We start from the raw sequence: 16,639 nt of genomic DNA on the forward strand, positions 1-16,639 counted from the left end.
GGAAGGACGACAAAACTTTAGAGTAAATAGCTTGTGAATTTATAGTGTATAGTGAAATGATTAATAATGAAAATGCGTAGAGACTGAGGCTGTACGATTAGCAAAATTCCATTTTAAACCCTCCAGATGCTTAACCCCATTCAAGACCTGAGGACTATGATTATTCCTATTGTCCAGGTGTGGAAATGCGTTTGGAAATGGTTTAAACAACAGTCAGTAAGAGGCAAAACTAGAACTCAGACCAGGTCTGGCTGATCATAAAGTATCTGTGCTCTTAGGAGCTACGCAGCAGTTCTCAAACTTGCCTGAGGGTGAGAATCACCTGGGGGCTGGTTAACAAATCTCAAATTCCCCAGGAAAGGCCCATGAGTCTGCATTTTAACGAGAGGCTCTCTCTTCACCCCACAAAGTTCTTATAAAGAGGGAAGTTTGGAAGTTTGAGGTTGGAGAGATGTAAGCTCAACCTCTTCTGACCACAAGCAATCGGCCCTGAAGGTCAAAACTAATTTCAAGCCCTTTCCCTATACTGTGTGCTTCTCATCCATCTGAAATTATTCATTGCTAGAGCTACTCAGCCATCTAGCAGCTTAGAGGCAAGCCCTAAAGAAACAAAATTCGTAACATCACCAGATCACATTGGGCATTTTTGTTCAGTTTGTGTGTTTGTGTTGCTTTTCTAAACTCAGAAGTCTCACAGTTAGATTAGACCTATCATAAGTCTCCCTTAGACTTGGTCTCCCTACCCCCACCCCGGAGACAGCTGTAAGCACAGCATCAAGTGCTTTCTTTGCTGTTAAGAAGGGCAAATCATTTGAATCCATTTGAGGAGCTTGTCATTCCTCTTCTTAAAGCTCACCAATTATGCCATTTCATCCTTTTTATTATTATTTATTTATTTTTTTGTCTTTTTGCCTTTTCTTGAGCCATTCCTGCAGCATATGGAGGTTCCCAGGCTAGGGGTCTAATCGGAACTGTAGCCACTGGCCTACACCAGAGCCGCAGCAATGCGGGATCCGAGCCGCGTCTGTGACCCACACCACAGCTCACGGCAACGCCGGATCCTTAACCCACTGAGCAAGGCCAGGGATCGAACCCGAAACCTCATGGTTCCTAGTCGGATTCGTTAACCACTGTGTCGCGATGGGAACTCCGCCACTTCCATCCTTGGTGCTCCTTTCCCTCTTCCTCTCTGCATGGCATTTGACAAGTCCTTCCTTCCACCCCACTGAAATCTCTCTGGCTCTGGTTGACTCCTCCAGAAGCATGGGAAATACTCACCGATGATCTTAATGTAATGAGCATAGAGTCACAGGCCCAGAAGCAAATGAAGGGTGGAGACGGGTGCTACATGTTCAGGGTCCCTTGGTGGCTGACAGGTGTGGGCAGGTGGGCACAGGTCACCAACTGATGATGATCATTTTCTTGCTGGTGGTTTGTTTATGGAAAGAGATACTATTACTATTTGACCAATGGAATCCAAAAAGACATGATTGCCCCTGAGGAGAATGAAGTGATGGTTCGGATTTCAAAGCTGATTTCTAACACACTGCTGACAAATCCACTCCTGGAACCCCTCATGCTTGTCCTTGTGAAAGAGAAGGAGAAGGACTATTACAGCAGCCTCATGAAAAGCATTGGTAAGGCTGGGCATAAATGGGGCAGGAGCTCCTGTGTGGAGGGCCCCTTCCCTCCTCTCACTGTCAGTCCTCCATGCTGGTTCCTTTGAAAACGCCAAAAACACGGTTTAACTTTTCATTCAAATGCTCCCCGCATTGCTCATGTCCACACCAGCACTTCCCACACTTTAATGTGCATCTGCATACTTTAGGATCTTTTAAAAATGCAGATTCTGGCTCAGTAGATTTGGGGAAAAGCCTAAGATTCTGCACTTCGAACTACCAGGGGATGCAGGTGCACCCTGAGGTGATGCTATAAGTAGCAGGGGCCTACTTCTGCACTTCGAACTACCAGGGGATGCAGGTGCACCCTGAGGTGATGCTATAAGTAGCAGGGGCCTACTCACGTTTTTAACTCTAGTTTAAGACCTGACTCTTCCTGCAGGTATTTTGATCTCTGCAACCCCCAGTGATCACTCCATCCTCTGTATTCATAGCACTTCTTCTTTTTTTGGGGAGGGCTGCACCCATGACATGGAAGTCCCCCCAGCCAGGGATTGAATCTGAGCCAGAGCTGCGACCTACACTGCAGCTACAGCAATGCCAGATCATTTAACCCACTGCACCGGAATGGGGATTGAACCCAGGGCTCAGCAGTTACCCAAACTGCTGTAGTCAGATTCTTTTTTTTAAGGCTGCACCTGCGGCTTATGTCTATGAGCCTGTTTCTGTTTTGTAGACAGGTTCATTTGTGCCATATTTTAGATTCCTCATTTAAGTCATATGAAATAGTATTTGTCTTTCTCTTCTTTATGTAACTATTTTGGTGTGAGAAATCAGTTAGTGACGAATGAGGTATTAGCAAATACTAGTTCATTGACATGTATGATGCTGGATATCCTAGCAGGACTCAAGTCCAAATTCCAAGTGCTCCAGGCTGTGAAGTTATATTCTTCTTTCCCCTGAAATATCTCACATACCAACAGGGTGGAACCAACCCAACTGAGCTATACCCAGGGAATTACCAATGACCTTGTAAATAAGGGAGCATTTCCAAGTGCAAATGAAGCTCTTTTGCCCTTTAAGTGTTGAGGCTAAGAGTGCAGCGTGTTCAAGGTCCCTCTTTAATAACAAGCATTTGCCCCATTGGTTACAGTTGATTACATCCTTATGGACCCAATGGAGAGGAAAAGACTCTTTATTGAGAGCATCCCCCACCTGTTTCCTCAAAGAGTGATCCGGGCCCCTGTGCCCTGGCACAGTGTCTACAGGAATGCCAAAAAGTGGAATGAGGAGCATCTGCATACAGTGAACCCTATGATACTCAGCCTGAAAGAGCTGTGGTTTGCAGAGTAAGAAGTGCCTCTTGTCCTTTCTTTCCCTCTCATTATTGCTTCCACACATAAGAGAGCATCTTATGTGGGAGTAGCCTTGCCCTCGAAGTATGACAAAAGTCCTAGACCAAAAGTGTATATGAAAAGTAAGTGCAGGGCTGGAGTTCCCGTCATGGCTCAGTGGTGAACAAACCAGACTAGTATCCATGAGGACACAGGTTCCATCCCTGGCCTCGCTCAGTGGGTTAAGGATCCTGCGTTGCTGTGGCTCTGGCGTAGGCCGGTGGCAACAGCTCTGATTAGACCCCTAGCCTGGGAACCTCCATAGCTGTGGGTGCAACCTTAAAAAAGACAGAAAAACAAAAAAAAAAAAAAGAAAGAAAATAAAAGAAAAATTAGAGGCAAATATGTTTATGTAATTTTATTTATTTTTTTTATTTTTTACTTTTTAGGGCCACATCTGGGGCACATGGAGGTTCCCAGGCTGGGGGTCCAATAAGAGCTACAGCTGCCGGCCTACACCACAGCCATAGTAATGTGGGATCCAAGCCATGTCTGCTACCTACACCACAGCTCACAGAAATGCCAGATCCATAACCCACTAAGTGAGGCCAGGGATCAAACCCACAACCTCATGGTTCCTAGCTGGACTCATTTCCGCTGCGCCACGACGGGAACTCCCTGTGTAATTTTGATTGGTTGAACTTAATCAGTAGCTCAAATATTTTGTTTGGGGGGGAGGGTCTCTAGCTTTGAATGTGTTTTGTCTTAGGGGAACCTTGTTACTTGAATAATTTACTTGTTTTTCACATTCTTAGTTTTACCTATATTTTAAAAAGGAATTGCAGGTGGAGTCAACCTAGGAAGGAACCCACCAATGATGAAGAATAAGCACATTCCCTTTTTTGAACTAAATTCAGCTTTCTAAGGCATTGGGGGTGCTAGTCAGGACACAGGGGGAGAAAAAGTAATTTTCTAATGAGGTGGACATGTATAGAGTGATAATTTATAGGATGAGTTCTGATAATAGACCACCTAGGTTCTGGTTCTTGCTCTGTCTTTGATGAACTGTGATTTGGGGGAAGTTAATCTCTCTGGACTCCTGTTTAATTATAGGCAAAATGAGAATAATAACAATACTTCCTCTCATGGGGTTGTTGGGTAAAGTGCTAAGAACAGTGCTTGGCATACATTAGTTGTTCAGTAAATGAAAATACTGCTTTAACTACAAGCATGTTTATGGCCTCAAAAAATGAATTAATTGGAGGTCGTACCCTGAGTAGGAAGGCTCGGTAACACCTGCTGAGTTTATCTACTCCTCGTAAGACTTCTTGGGGACTATCCACCCCCTCTTCAAACTCTCAGATTTTTCAGATATAATTAGTTTTAATTTGTTTAAATCTCCTCTCATTGAAAAAAAGTGGAAACATATTTCCTTTGAAGCCATCCTACTGAGTTTGTTATTAAGCATCTGCCCAGTTTAGGAAGTTTTTCCCTCTCTTTTGGCAGGTTTAGAGACCTCAGGTTTGTTCGAACAGCAGAATTACTGGCAGGAAAATTGCCCCTGCAGCCTCACGAATATCAAGATGTCATCCGGAAACACTGCATGGAAGCGCGCCAGACTCTTCTCAACAAGTCAGTATCTGATTTGAGCATGAGGCTGCATTTCAGTATCATAAAGACCTAAGACGCTCTGGGAGTTCCCATTGTGGCTCAGCAGGTTATGAACCCGACTAGTATCCATGAGGATGCGGGTTCAATCCCTGGCCTCGCTCAGCAGGTTGGGGATCTGGCATTGCCATGGGCTGTGGTGTAAGCTGCAGTCATGGCTTAGATCCTGGCACAGGCCAGCAGCTGCAGCTCCAGCGCCTGGGAACTTCCAGATGCTACAGGTGCAGTCTTAACAAACAAACAAAAACGCTCTGCACTGAAGACTGGTATCCAGCCTGGGGCTGGCACAAATTTTGCTGACCTCTCACTGATGTCTTTCTCTGTCCTCTTCCTCCCTTGTTCCCATCCCCGACAGCCTCTGAGTCTCCTCATGTCCACTGCTCTTTGACCCTCACTCCTAGTCATCCTCTGCCCTCTTGAAACTGATTCCCATTCCTTGTTGAGGTACCACTTCCATTCCCTCCCGCTGAAATTCTTTGGGCCTCATGGGGTTACAGGACAATGGGTCTGAAGGACTTGTATACAGGTGGCCCAGGTAAATGCCTGCAAGATCCCAAAAATGAGAGTTTTAATTCATTTTTCCTTTACATCTGCATGAAAGATGATGTCCAGAGCCAGAGAAATTCCCTTGTATGACATCATGTGTGATGATAATACCTACCAACTGGTTTTATTGTCAGAGAAAAATCTTTATACAGTAGCTGGCACATACGAGCTATTGAATATAATTCTTACCTCTACACCTGTGCCTATTAATGGTACTTCTCTGACGGTTAGAGTAAAACTTTTCTAGCAGTCAGAAATGAGACATAATAGGATGCAAAGGCCAGTGGTTCCCATTGGGAATTAAAAATTTGGGAGAGGAGGCCCAGAGGAGCAATGAGATGTCTATTTCCATTTCTTCTTTTGGTTTTTTTTCTTTTTTCTTTTTTTTTTTTTTTTTTGTCTTTTTAGGGATGCACCCCGGGCACATGGATGTTCTCAGGCTAGGGGTCAAATCGGAGCTCCAGCTGCTGGCCTGCACCACAGCCACAGCAACATGGGATCTGAGCTACGTCTGTGACCTGCACCACAGCTCATGGCAATGCTGGATCCTTAACCCACTGAATGAGAAACCTGCGTCCTCATGGGTACCAGTCAGATTTGTTTCCGCTGAGCCACGACAGGAACTCCTCTTTTAGTTTTCTAATTTCTGCTCTCAGCAGCTACTTCCACGCTGAAGTTTCTTCTCCCAAGTTTTCCTCCTTTTCTCCTCTCTTCCGCTGTAAAGTCCCAATCAGAGGTCAGGCATCTGCCAGGGAGAGAAGTTGGACAGAATATTCCAATTCTTGATGGCCTTTTCCCCTCATCCCTGACTATAACGAAGAAACTAGACACTTTCATCTTTCAGCAGGACTGTCCATTTGGGTATTGCTAATGGAAGAATAGTCTCTCAACCCAAATCTTATTACTTTCTTCTCCAGAAAGTGTTGGCAGGTAAGGTAGTCAGAGATACGAAAGTACCAATTTGCAAAGCTGCTCATGGGGAAAGGTGCCATCTGTCTGGTTGTGGAGAGTAGGGAGTGGCTGAGAGGGCTTCTTGGAGCTTGGGAGATATTCTTAGTAGATGCCCTGCTGTCTTTACAGATGGATCCCCACCTGTGCCCAGCTTTTTGTCTCACGGAAGGAGCACTGGGTCCATTTCGCTCCCAAGAGTGACTATGACTCCTCTCGTAACATAGAGGAATATTTTGCTTCTGTCGCATCCTTCATGTCACTCCAGCTCAGGGAGTTGGTCATTAAGTCTCTTGAGGACCTTGTGTCCTTTTTCATGATACACAAGGTACGTCGGGGACCAGCACGGGGCTCTCTTGAGTGGAATCAATGGAGATAGACTTGAAATTCGATCCTGTAAGGTCTAAGTCTATGAACCTTGCCAAAAAGTAAAATTCTTGATTTGTACACATATGAAGTAATGATTAGTTTATAAAAATGATTTATTTAAATATATAGCAAGCTTTCCTGAGGAAATTACCTATTACTCTAGTGGTAAAAAATCTACAGAACCAGAAAAAATAAGAAGTTTTTAAAATGGAGTGCATACCTCTTAACGACAATTTTTCATCCTCTCTATTAAAGGAAGGGGTTAAAAGGATTTTTTATCAGTCTTCAGCTTGATATTTAGGGAGTGTTGTGTGTGTTCATTGCAAATATTGACTTTTTGTTCTCTGATCTTTGAAAGGGTACCTCTAAAAACAAAAGGCTTTGTTGACCTAATTAGTAACTTCCTTCATGAAACTACTTCAATGAGGTTAAAATAAAAACTAAAAACACTAGTCCTGGTTTCAAAGCATCATAGAATTCCTTTAAATTTAGATAACCTGGATATCAAAGAAGATCCTTTTGGATTTTATACCATGTGCATATTTCACCTTAAAGAGAGTGATAAAGTGTAAAACTGTCTGGTTAGAAATGTTAAGTTATAATAAGCATTTTTCCAAATAAAGTAAAAAATGAACAATTGACCATTTGCTCAAAAAAATATAGACCCAATGCTGCTGAATTTAGATTTCAGTGTTAGCATTCTACAGTGGACTAATCTGTATATGTCATTGCAATCATCTACTTGGCTAGACTGAAGAAACTCAAATGTGGAGATCAGTCTTACTCCAAAATTCTGCACAAAGAGAAAAATAAAATCTTCATATGTCTGAAAAAAATAAATTTATGGATATTTGAAACAGTACACAGTCAACCAATATTTCTCAATAATCCGTTTATTCCAGAAATCTCTAGGATCAATTACTTGGACGAGGACTTTATAGCTGCCCCATGCCAATTTCGTTAGGCATGGCAGTTAATGAAATATCTCGTGTTACCAGCCTATGGAGGGAATTAGAAATATCTCCACAACCAGTATTTCTATTGGAGACAGGTTAACATGTTGAGCGTCTAAAATAAACTCTATGCTCGTTAGCAACTCCATTTGAGGTATATGCAGATAACTGTGTATGATTCAATACATTTTTATTGAACACCTACTATGTACTGAGTGCTCTCTCGGATATTTTAGAGAACATAGATGGTTCAAACATAGATCCTGCCCTCAAGTTTAGAGTAGAGAAGATAAAATGTGCATGTAAATCCTCACATGAGAGAAAGATAAAATACCATGAGAAAGACTGTATCTTGCTGGGCAACAGGGAGGCTTCCCAGAGGAAGGGGTTTGGAACTGAACTTTTTTTTTATTACTCAATGAATTTATTATATTTATAGTTGTACAATTATCATCACAATCCAGTTTTATAGTATTTCCATCCCACAACCCCAGCGCCTCTCCCCACCCCCCAAACTCGCCTTTGGAAACCATAAGTTTTTCAAAGTCTGTGAGTCAGTAGCATCTGTTCTGCAAAGAAGTTCATTATATCCTTTTTTTCAGGCTCCACATGTAAGTGAGAGCATTTGATATTGGTGTCTCATTGTCTGACCGACATCACTTAGCATGATAATTTCTAGGTCCATCCTTGTTGCTAACAATGCCATTATTTCGTGCAACTGAGCTTTTAAGGACAGGAAGGATTTGAAAATACCAACAAATTTCCAAGGAAAGTAAATATACCGAATCAAAGCTTTGAAAAAGGGAGAAAGAGTGAGCTCAGATGAGCTAAGCTATACTATCCCTTATTTTAAACGTGAACAGTGTGTGGTACCTTTCATTTCCTTCTCTTGTGCTCATGTTGTACTATGAATGCGTAAAAGTCACTCCCTTGATTCTAGAAGGTTCTGTTTTGTAACAGTTGCCATTATCTTATGTCTCCCAAAGGATGGGAATGATTTCAAGGAGCCCTACCAAGAGATGGAGTTCTTTATACCTCAGATAATCATGATCAAACTTGAAGTCAGTGAGCCCATTATTGTCTTTAATCCGTCTTTTGATGACTGCTGGGAACTAATACACAACTCATTCTTGGAAATTATTCAGAACGCTAAGGGGATTCCCAAGGTATAGTATTCACTTCATTATTCATTTGGATTTTTACTCGCATATCGAATAATATAAATTTTAAATGGCTGTTTATATGAAAAAGGGTTTTACTTTGGAAGATACATCCTGAATATACCCTCTTGACTTTGGAAAGAGGATTTGGGCCTTAAAGAAATGTCCATGCATCCCAGAACTGTGCTTTTAACCAGGGCACTGAGAGTTACTTTGTGAGAAAATAAAGTTCCCCACATGATGCCAACCTCAGAAGGGCGAACGTGTCCGAAACCAGATCCATCTTGGGTTAATAATTCATGCTGGATCAATTGCCATGCATTTTGCCAGAGCCTTTCATAAAACTGTATCTAATTTAGCTCTTGAAGTTCCATATGTTTATTTGTTTAACTCACTGTAGACTTCCGGGGGGGAGATTAAAGCTTCTCCTCTGGACCAAGCCCTTTGCCGAGTTTCCTTTCCAGGATGACATTACTAATCAGATTCCAGACACTTACTAGCAGACTTTTAGAACTGGGCAAATCACTCACACGAGTGTGATGCTTCTGCACTCCATCTTCTATTTCCTTCTGAGGGGTTGGTGTGGCAAGGGGGCCAGTGTCCAGCCCCACATGGGGAAGGCAGCTGGGGTGTTTCTCCCCTCCCCGCTCTCCCTCCCTCTCCCTTTTCCTCCCCCTGCTCTCCCTCCCTCCCCATGATGCCTTATATATGGTGCTTGGATGCTCTTAAGCACTCTTCTCTTTGTAGTCCTTTACTTAGAGTGTTCTAAGAGCTCATGATTAGAGGTGGAATCTGTAAGGAGGCCTGTAAAGCCGCATGCTCCAGTTGCTTTCACCAGAGAACTCTAAATTTGGGCTTTTGAACCCAACCAAGTCAGGCTAACAAGAAACCTGGATATGGAGGGAGAAGAAACATGGGCAGCTCTCCCGCAATCAGTATCCCTGGGAATGAAATGAAGACCCTGTCATTTGGAAGGATAAGTATGGGGCATGGGGACAGATAAAGTACATACCACTCAGGTTCCCCTTCCCTGCAGTTGATCAGCAGTGTTTGTAGTCAGTGAGGCTGGGAGAGCCCAGGGCTTGTGTAGCTGCCACTGCAAAGTGCCGGCAGGGGCTGGTAGTAGATTTAATGGATTGTAATGCCAAGATGACATGGTGGTGGGTCACAGTGTGCACAGGTTTGAAAGCTGGGCACACGTAAATGCTGATGCCTCTGTTAGATTAAGAGACAAAGCAGCTCAGGCTCCGAGTTCTCCATCTGGTGGTGCCCAGAACACTCACTGTCTCCCTCCCTGAACCTCTCACACTGCTTGATCTCTGAACTGGGTAGTGACATTTTAAAAGCATAGTCTCTCTAGTTGGATATCTTTATATGACCCAGCAGTCCCACTCTTGGGCATATATCCGGACAAAACTTTCCTTAAGACACATGTTCATTGCAGTTCTATTCACAATAGCCAAGACGTGGAAACAACCCAAATGTCCATTGACAGATGATTGGATTAGGAAGATACAGCATATATACATAATGGAATACTACTCAGCCATAAAAAAGAACGACATAACGCCATTTGCAGCAACATGGATGGAACTAGAGACTCTCATACTGAGTGAAATAAGTCAGAAAGACAAAGACCAATACCATATGATATCACTGATATCTGGAATCTAATATACAGCACAAATGAACCTTTCCACAGGAAAGAAAATCACGGACTTGGAGAATAGACTTGCAGCTGCCTGGCGGGGGGGAGAGGGAGGGAGTGGGAGGGATCTGGAGCTTGGGGTTAACAGATGCAAACTATTGCTCTTGGAAAGGATTCACAATGAGATCCTGCTGTGTAGCACTGAGAACTGTCTAGATACTTACATCGCAACACGACAAAGGGAGGAAAAACTGTATACATGTATGTGTAACTTGGTCCACATGCTGTACAGTCAAAAAAAATAAATTAAAAAAAAGAAAAAGAAAAAAAATCTAAGAACAGCAATAGGTGGGCAGTATCCCCATCCCCTACCAGTCTCGCCTGCCTTATTTATGATTAAAGATGAATTTTTTTTCTTATGGCCACACCTATGGCATATGGAAATTCCCAAGTAAGGAGCCAAATCAGAGCTGCAGCTGCAGGCCTACACCACAGCCATGAGAACAGTGGATCCGAGCTGCATCTGTGACCTATGCCACAGCTTGTGGCAATGCCAGATCCTTAACCCACTGAGTGAGGCCAGGGATCAAACCTGCATCCTCATAGATACTATGTTGGGTTCTTAACCCACTGAGCCACAATGTGAATTCCATAAAGATGAATTCTTAAAGTTGGGAAAAATGTCAGCATGAGAGTTTGAAAATAGGATTCAGGGTATAGAAAGAAAGCATATTTGTGAGAAAGTTACAAAGGGAAACCAAAGTAAATATTAGTCAAAAAAAAAAAAAAAGCTGAGAAAAACATGGATATCTAATGCTGACTGAAGTAAAGAGTTTAATGATAGGCATAAATAAAAGGAACCTGGGTGAGATAAGGGAAGAATATTATAAAACTGAAAAAGCTATTTAAAGAGTTTAAAACAGCATTAGCAGTGATGTCAATGCATTACTTTCACAGTCAGGAAAAAGTGTGTGTGTGTGTGTGTGTGTGTGTGTGTGTGTGTATTTATATACATACATTACTGTGGAATGGGGCTGCTTGGGCCAGTCTCTCTCCTGATGGGAGAATTTTTCTCAGAGTGCCAGGGAATTGCCAAAGTCAGAGAAGTATACAGATGAAAGTACTGAAGGTGATGACACAACTAGGATCAGAGAGCCAGGGAGATAAGCAGATAGTAAAAATAATTACCTGTTAAGAGCACTGTGGTTCTTGGCTCTGTTTTACAGACTGCTCTGTAGTGCATGGGGGAACCAGCCACATTTTTTTAAGGTGCATTATTTTTTTAAAAAAATTTATTGAAGTATAGTTGATTTACAATACTTTAGGTGTACAGTAAAGTGATTCAGTTATATATAGATGTATACATATATATATATTCTTTTTCAGATTTTTTTCTGATATAGGATAAGATAATGAATATAGTTCCCTGTGCTATACAGTAGGTTCTTGTTTTTGATCCATTTTATATATAGTAGTGTGTAGCTCTTAACCCCAAATCCAAATTTATCCCTACCCCCACTTTGCTCTTTGGTAACCATAAATTTGTTTTCTCTGTGAGTCTATTTCTATTTTGCAAATAAGTCCATTTGTATCATATTTTAGATGCCACAAATATAAGTGATATCATATGGTATCACTTTGTCTTTTTTTTTTTGTCTGATTCAACTTCTCTCAGTAGAATAATCTCTAGTTCTATCTATGTTGTTGCAAAAGGCATTGTCATTCTTTTTATGACTGAGTAGCAGCATATATCACATCTTCCTTATCCATTTATCTGTTGAGTGATATTTAGGTTGCTTCCATGTCATGGCTATTGTAAATAGTGCTACTATTAACATTAGGGTTCATATATATTTTCAAATTAGAGTTTTGTTCAGATGTATGCCCAGGAGAGGGATTGCTGGATTTTATGGTAACTCTGTTTTTAGTTTTTTAAGAAATCTCCATACTATTCTCCATAGTGAGAACCAATCACATTTAAAGTCTTTTTTTTTTTTTTTTTTTTTTTTGGTCTTTTTGCCATTTCTTGGGCCACTCCCACGGCATATGGAGGTTCCTAGGCTAGGGGCTGAATCGGAGCTGTAGCCACCGGCCTACGTCACAGCCACAGCAACACGGGATCCAAGCCACGTCTGCAACCTACACCACAGCTCACAGTAATGCTGGATCCTTAACCCACTGAACAAGGCCAGGGATCAAACCCTCAACCTCATCGTTCCTAGTCGGATTCTTTAACCACTGAGCCACGACAGGAACTCCCTAAAGTCTTTTTTTTCAATTGAAGACTTTTTCCAAGAGACAATTGCCTTGCCCACCTGTGACCAGTCACGTGGCCTGGGTGCCCTAGTGCCGCCCCAAGGCAGTTCATTCATATCCTATTTTCACACACTGTCTACATTATGGCTACATCAAAGAAGTTGCTTCTCCACTAGTTTAAAAACCTTTGGATTGTTCAAAGAGGGAGGACAAATAGCAGTTGCACTAAATTTCACCCATGTGTAAATCACTACATTCTCATCAGCTCCATATAACTCATTTAACTCAGTAAAGCACTCTGAAGAATCTTCCCTGAGATGGATCAGTAAGAACTTCCTTAGTAGAGAGAGCAGTGAAAGGCAGTGGATCCCAGCAAGGGCTCTGCAGCCTGCATGAGTCATGCAACTGAGAACATTCTCAGGGACACAGATGTGCCATTAAGAAGTTGGAGAGTTGAGGAGTTCCCGTCATGGCTCAGTGGTTAACAAACCCAACTAGTATCCCTGAGGATGAGGGGGTTAAGGATCCAGCATTGCTGTGAGTTGTGGTGTGGGTCGCAGTTGCGGATCCTGCATTGCTGTTGCTGTGGCGTAGGCCGGCAGCTACAGCTCCCATACAACCCTAGCCTGGGAACTTCCGTATGTGGGTGCGACCCTAAAAAGACAAACAAACAAAAACCCCCAAAGTTGGAGAGTTGAATTCTCAGGTGAGAAAATGAAGATCCAGAGAGAATAGCTTACCTGAGATCACATAGTCAGTTAGTAGTAGGGTTTGAATTAGAGCCCATGTCTCTAGTAGCTTTCCATTCGAGAGGAAAAGTATTTGGTGGGGGGAAGGAGTATCACTGTAATATTCATTCACTTACCCAGTATTTATTGAGCAGTTACTATGTGCCAAGCTCTTGTTAGGCCCTTTATAATAGTGAAGAAAACAGATACAACCCAGGCCCTCAGGGCGTTTATATCCCAGGACAAACCTAGAACAGCTCCTTACACATCCGTTTAATTATAAACTCAGAATGTGAGCTGTAAGCAGGGAAGCCTAACATCCCTGGGGCCCAGGAGGGACCTTCTAAGGACATGAGACATGCAAAAGAGCAGGCATTTGAAAGATGAGTAATCCTACAAGAGGAAGAGGCGCATGAATAGAGGGAAAGGAAACAATGAGGTGATACCAGCACCATCGGAGAGGAAACAGTAGAAATACAACTAGTGTCCCAGGAAACAAAGTCCATTGAAGGAGATTTGACATCTTGCTGCCATCTTCCTTCTTGCATCCTGTGGCTGTCTTGTGATGTTTAAAAGTGGTTTCTGCTCTTTAGGTGGAATCTATCCTGTTCCCAGAGTTGAGAGGATATCATCTGATTCTTGGAAGCGTTAATAGTGATGAAAAACTGGTGTCTGACCTTGTGGATCAAACTTTCAAGGTATTTCAGAAAAATCAAGTTGGCCCCTCCAAGTAAGTTGGTTTAGTTCTAACTTAGCCATTTTTCGCATTGGTTTAGAATTCTTAACTATTATCAAATAAAATTTTTTTTCCCACACCCCGGAAACAATATATAGTAAGAGTAGCCAATGTTTGCTTACATAGGTATTAACTATGTATCCCCATTTTGAAGATGGGGAAGCTAACACTCCCAATGTTATACAGCAAATAGGAGAATCAGAATTCAAATTCAGTTCATCTCCATGATCTGAAAACCATGGTTCCAGACAGGTTCTGGCATTTAGAAATTCCTGAATTTTAGAAAAATAACATAATGCATGTATGATGTCTTTCGATGCACCTTCAGCAAGATCGGGGGGAGAATCCCTTAATTAAATATACTGGTATTTCTGTAATGAAAATTCAGAATGAATTGAATATTCACCGAAATAGCCTTACGTCAGTTTAGGCCAGCTTTTGCTGTCAAATGAATTTTGAAGCAGTTTGCTCTTTTCAGAGCTTTTTGGATTTTAAAAAGAGGATTGAGGACAAGAGAGCTGAATGGTCCTTAATCATCACAGTAAAATATCTAGCAGTTTTGAGGAGTCATTGGCTTAGAGGGATCATTTAATGTTGCTTCTAAACTGAGACATCCAAGAGTGAAGGGAGTGTGATGAACAAGTCCTCTAATACAACATGGAACAATATATATATAACCCTGAACTATTCCAGACTAACCAGAACATATAGTTAGCTTAAGCTGGGGCTTCTTAATTGCAGGTCTGTGGATGTAATACAGAAAATTCTGTATTATGAGGAGTTGTTCCGTGTATGGTAATATGTTTAGCAGCATCCCTGCCTTCGACCTATTAGTAGGACCCTCCCCAGTTGTGACAACCAAAAATGTCCCCAAAACATGGCCAAATGTCCCCTGTGGGCAAAATCACCCCTAGTTGAGAACTGCTCCTAATCTAGTCTGAAAATCATAGCCTACGATTTGGAAGCTCTGCCCTTGTAAATTTAACTTGGGGTCATCTCTTCAAAACCTCTGTTTTCTATGTTGTCGATTCTTATAGTTAATACTTTGTTTTCCTGGACTGGCCCTTCCATTGGGCTTCTTGTATCTCGGTTTCAGAGTCTCTGAAGTGTGGTCCAACTCCTGGAAGTATACCACTGGGTTTTACAAAGTTAACTCAGCTTCCTCCCTTCCATCTCGATTTTAATTCAAGCTTATCTAAGTCAGCATCCCAAAACATCCACCAATTTGGGAGAAATTTGTCCAGCCATTTTTGTAGGATGTGACAACAGACAAAGGGAAACTTAACTTCTGTTCAAAATGTTTTAGGTTCATTAGTTCCAAATTTTCATCTTAAGTTTTAGACACAGAATTTTAGAACTGAAAGGAGGGATAGGAAGTAATGTTTGTTGCTTACTTGCTGTAGGTTAAGCATAGTATTAATTACTTTATACATCATTACACTTTAACTTTACAACAATCCTATGAGGTGTGATCACTTTCACTTTTAAATTAAAGACACTGGAGTTCCCCTTGTGGCTCAGTGGTTAACGAATCTGACTAGGAACCAGGAGGTTCGATCCCTGGCCTTGCTCAGTGGGTTAAGGATCCGGCGTTGCCATGAGCTGTGGTGTAGGTTGCAGACACAGCTCAGGTCTTGAGTTGTTGTGGCTGTGGTGTACTGAAAACTTCCATAGGCCGCAGGTGTGGCCCTAAAAAATAAAATAAAGACACTGATCTAAGTTCATGTAGCTAGGAAGTGGCAAAATTAGAATATGGAGCCAAAGTTCTGAATTTCCAGTTCACTGTAACTTTTGCCATGTATATTTTTCTTTCATGGTTTGGGCTAATTTTTATTATTTCAGCTTTTCATGTGCCATTCTGACTTATCTGATTGGTGACCTATACTTGTATGTTTTCTTCTATGTTCTTCAATATGGAAGATACTTAAATGTTTACAAAAAGTATGATGACTTATTGGATAACACAGCAGAGCAAAACGTCACTGCATTCCTGAAGGAACATCATGAAATTGAGGATTTTGTGATGGTAGGAGATGCCCCTTGACATTTCATATCTTGGTGACTTGTGCTGCCGACAATCTAATGAGTAGTCAGTGTGTTTATATACTGTGCTTAACATTGGACTAGGTTGGCCGGGAATGAGTCTGAGGGCAAATGCATAGAGGCTAAAGGCAAATTAAGATACTGAATCTACTCCTTGTTACAGAGGATCAATAGCATAAAAAAGCGGAGACTTGAAATTGCATCCATGCACATTACCGTGCCTTTGGCCATGTTCTGCCTTGACACCATGACCCTAAATTACGATCTCTGTGAGCGAGCCCAAAATCTTAAGGACCGTCTAATTCAATTCCAAGTGGATGTAAACCGGGACACCAATACCAGGTATTGTATGCAGAGAAACGGCAATGACATTTGTCACAAATGCGAGCATGGAAAAGTGGACAGAACTTGCACCTTCCAGTAATGACTAGACTGAAATTCTAGTTCAAGTTGTTTCTGCACCAGAGTGAGGGTGGCAGGGAATTCAGGTTCAGGCTAGAGGTGAACCATAAGGAGAAAACCACCTAGGACTTGGAGTGGGAAGGTGGCACGCATCCTGAGGCAGTTAATCTCTGATCCTTCAGCTTTTGCTTCCTTGAAGGCAACTTCGGAGAGATATGACCTGGCTGTC

The 16,639-nt window shown here is 42.0% G+C and overlaps 1 protein-coding gene across 2 annotated transcripts in view; it reads left to right on the forward strand.

The window, feature by feature from the left end:
* The window catches only part of DNAH3 (dynein axonemal heavy chain 3), a 215,527-nt gene that overhangs the window by 15,556 nt on the left and 183,332 nt on the right, over positions 1-16,639 (forward strand). The window contains exons 7-14 of one of the 2 annotated variants that reach the window (XM_021086503.2): positions 1,448-1,637; positions 2,773-2,968; positions 4,460-4,585; positions 6,248-6,443; positions 8,424-8,603; positions 13,823-13,959; positions 15,886-15,991; positions 16,172-16,350. In XM_021086503.2, the coding sequence (XP_020942162.2) occupies positions 1,448-1,637; positions 2,773-2,968; positions 4,460-4,585; positions 6,248-6,443; positions 8,424-8,603; positions 13,823-13,959; positions 15,886-15,991; positions 16,172-16,350 (1,310 nt within the window). The remainder of the gene's footprint in view (positions 1-1,447; positions 1,638-2,772; positions 2,969-4,459; positions 4,586-6,247; positions 6,444-8,423; positions 8,604-13,822; positions 13,960-15,885; positions 15,992-16,171; positions 16,351-16,639) is intronic. The other variant, XM_085017379.1, reaches the window with a different exon arrangement.

Source organism: Sus scrofa, chromosome 3 (assembly GCF_054392235.1).
Source record: "Sus scrofa isolate SSC_HxYL_T2T_F1_AM1 chromosome 3, Sscrofa_HxYL_maternal_Yorkshire_Landrace_v2.0, whole genome shotgun sequence".
NCBI lineage: Eukaryota > Metazoa > Chordata > Mammalia > Artiodactyla > Suidae > Sus > Sus scrofa.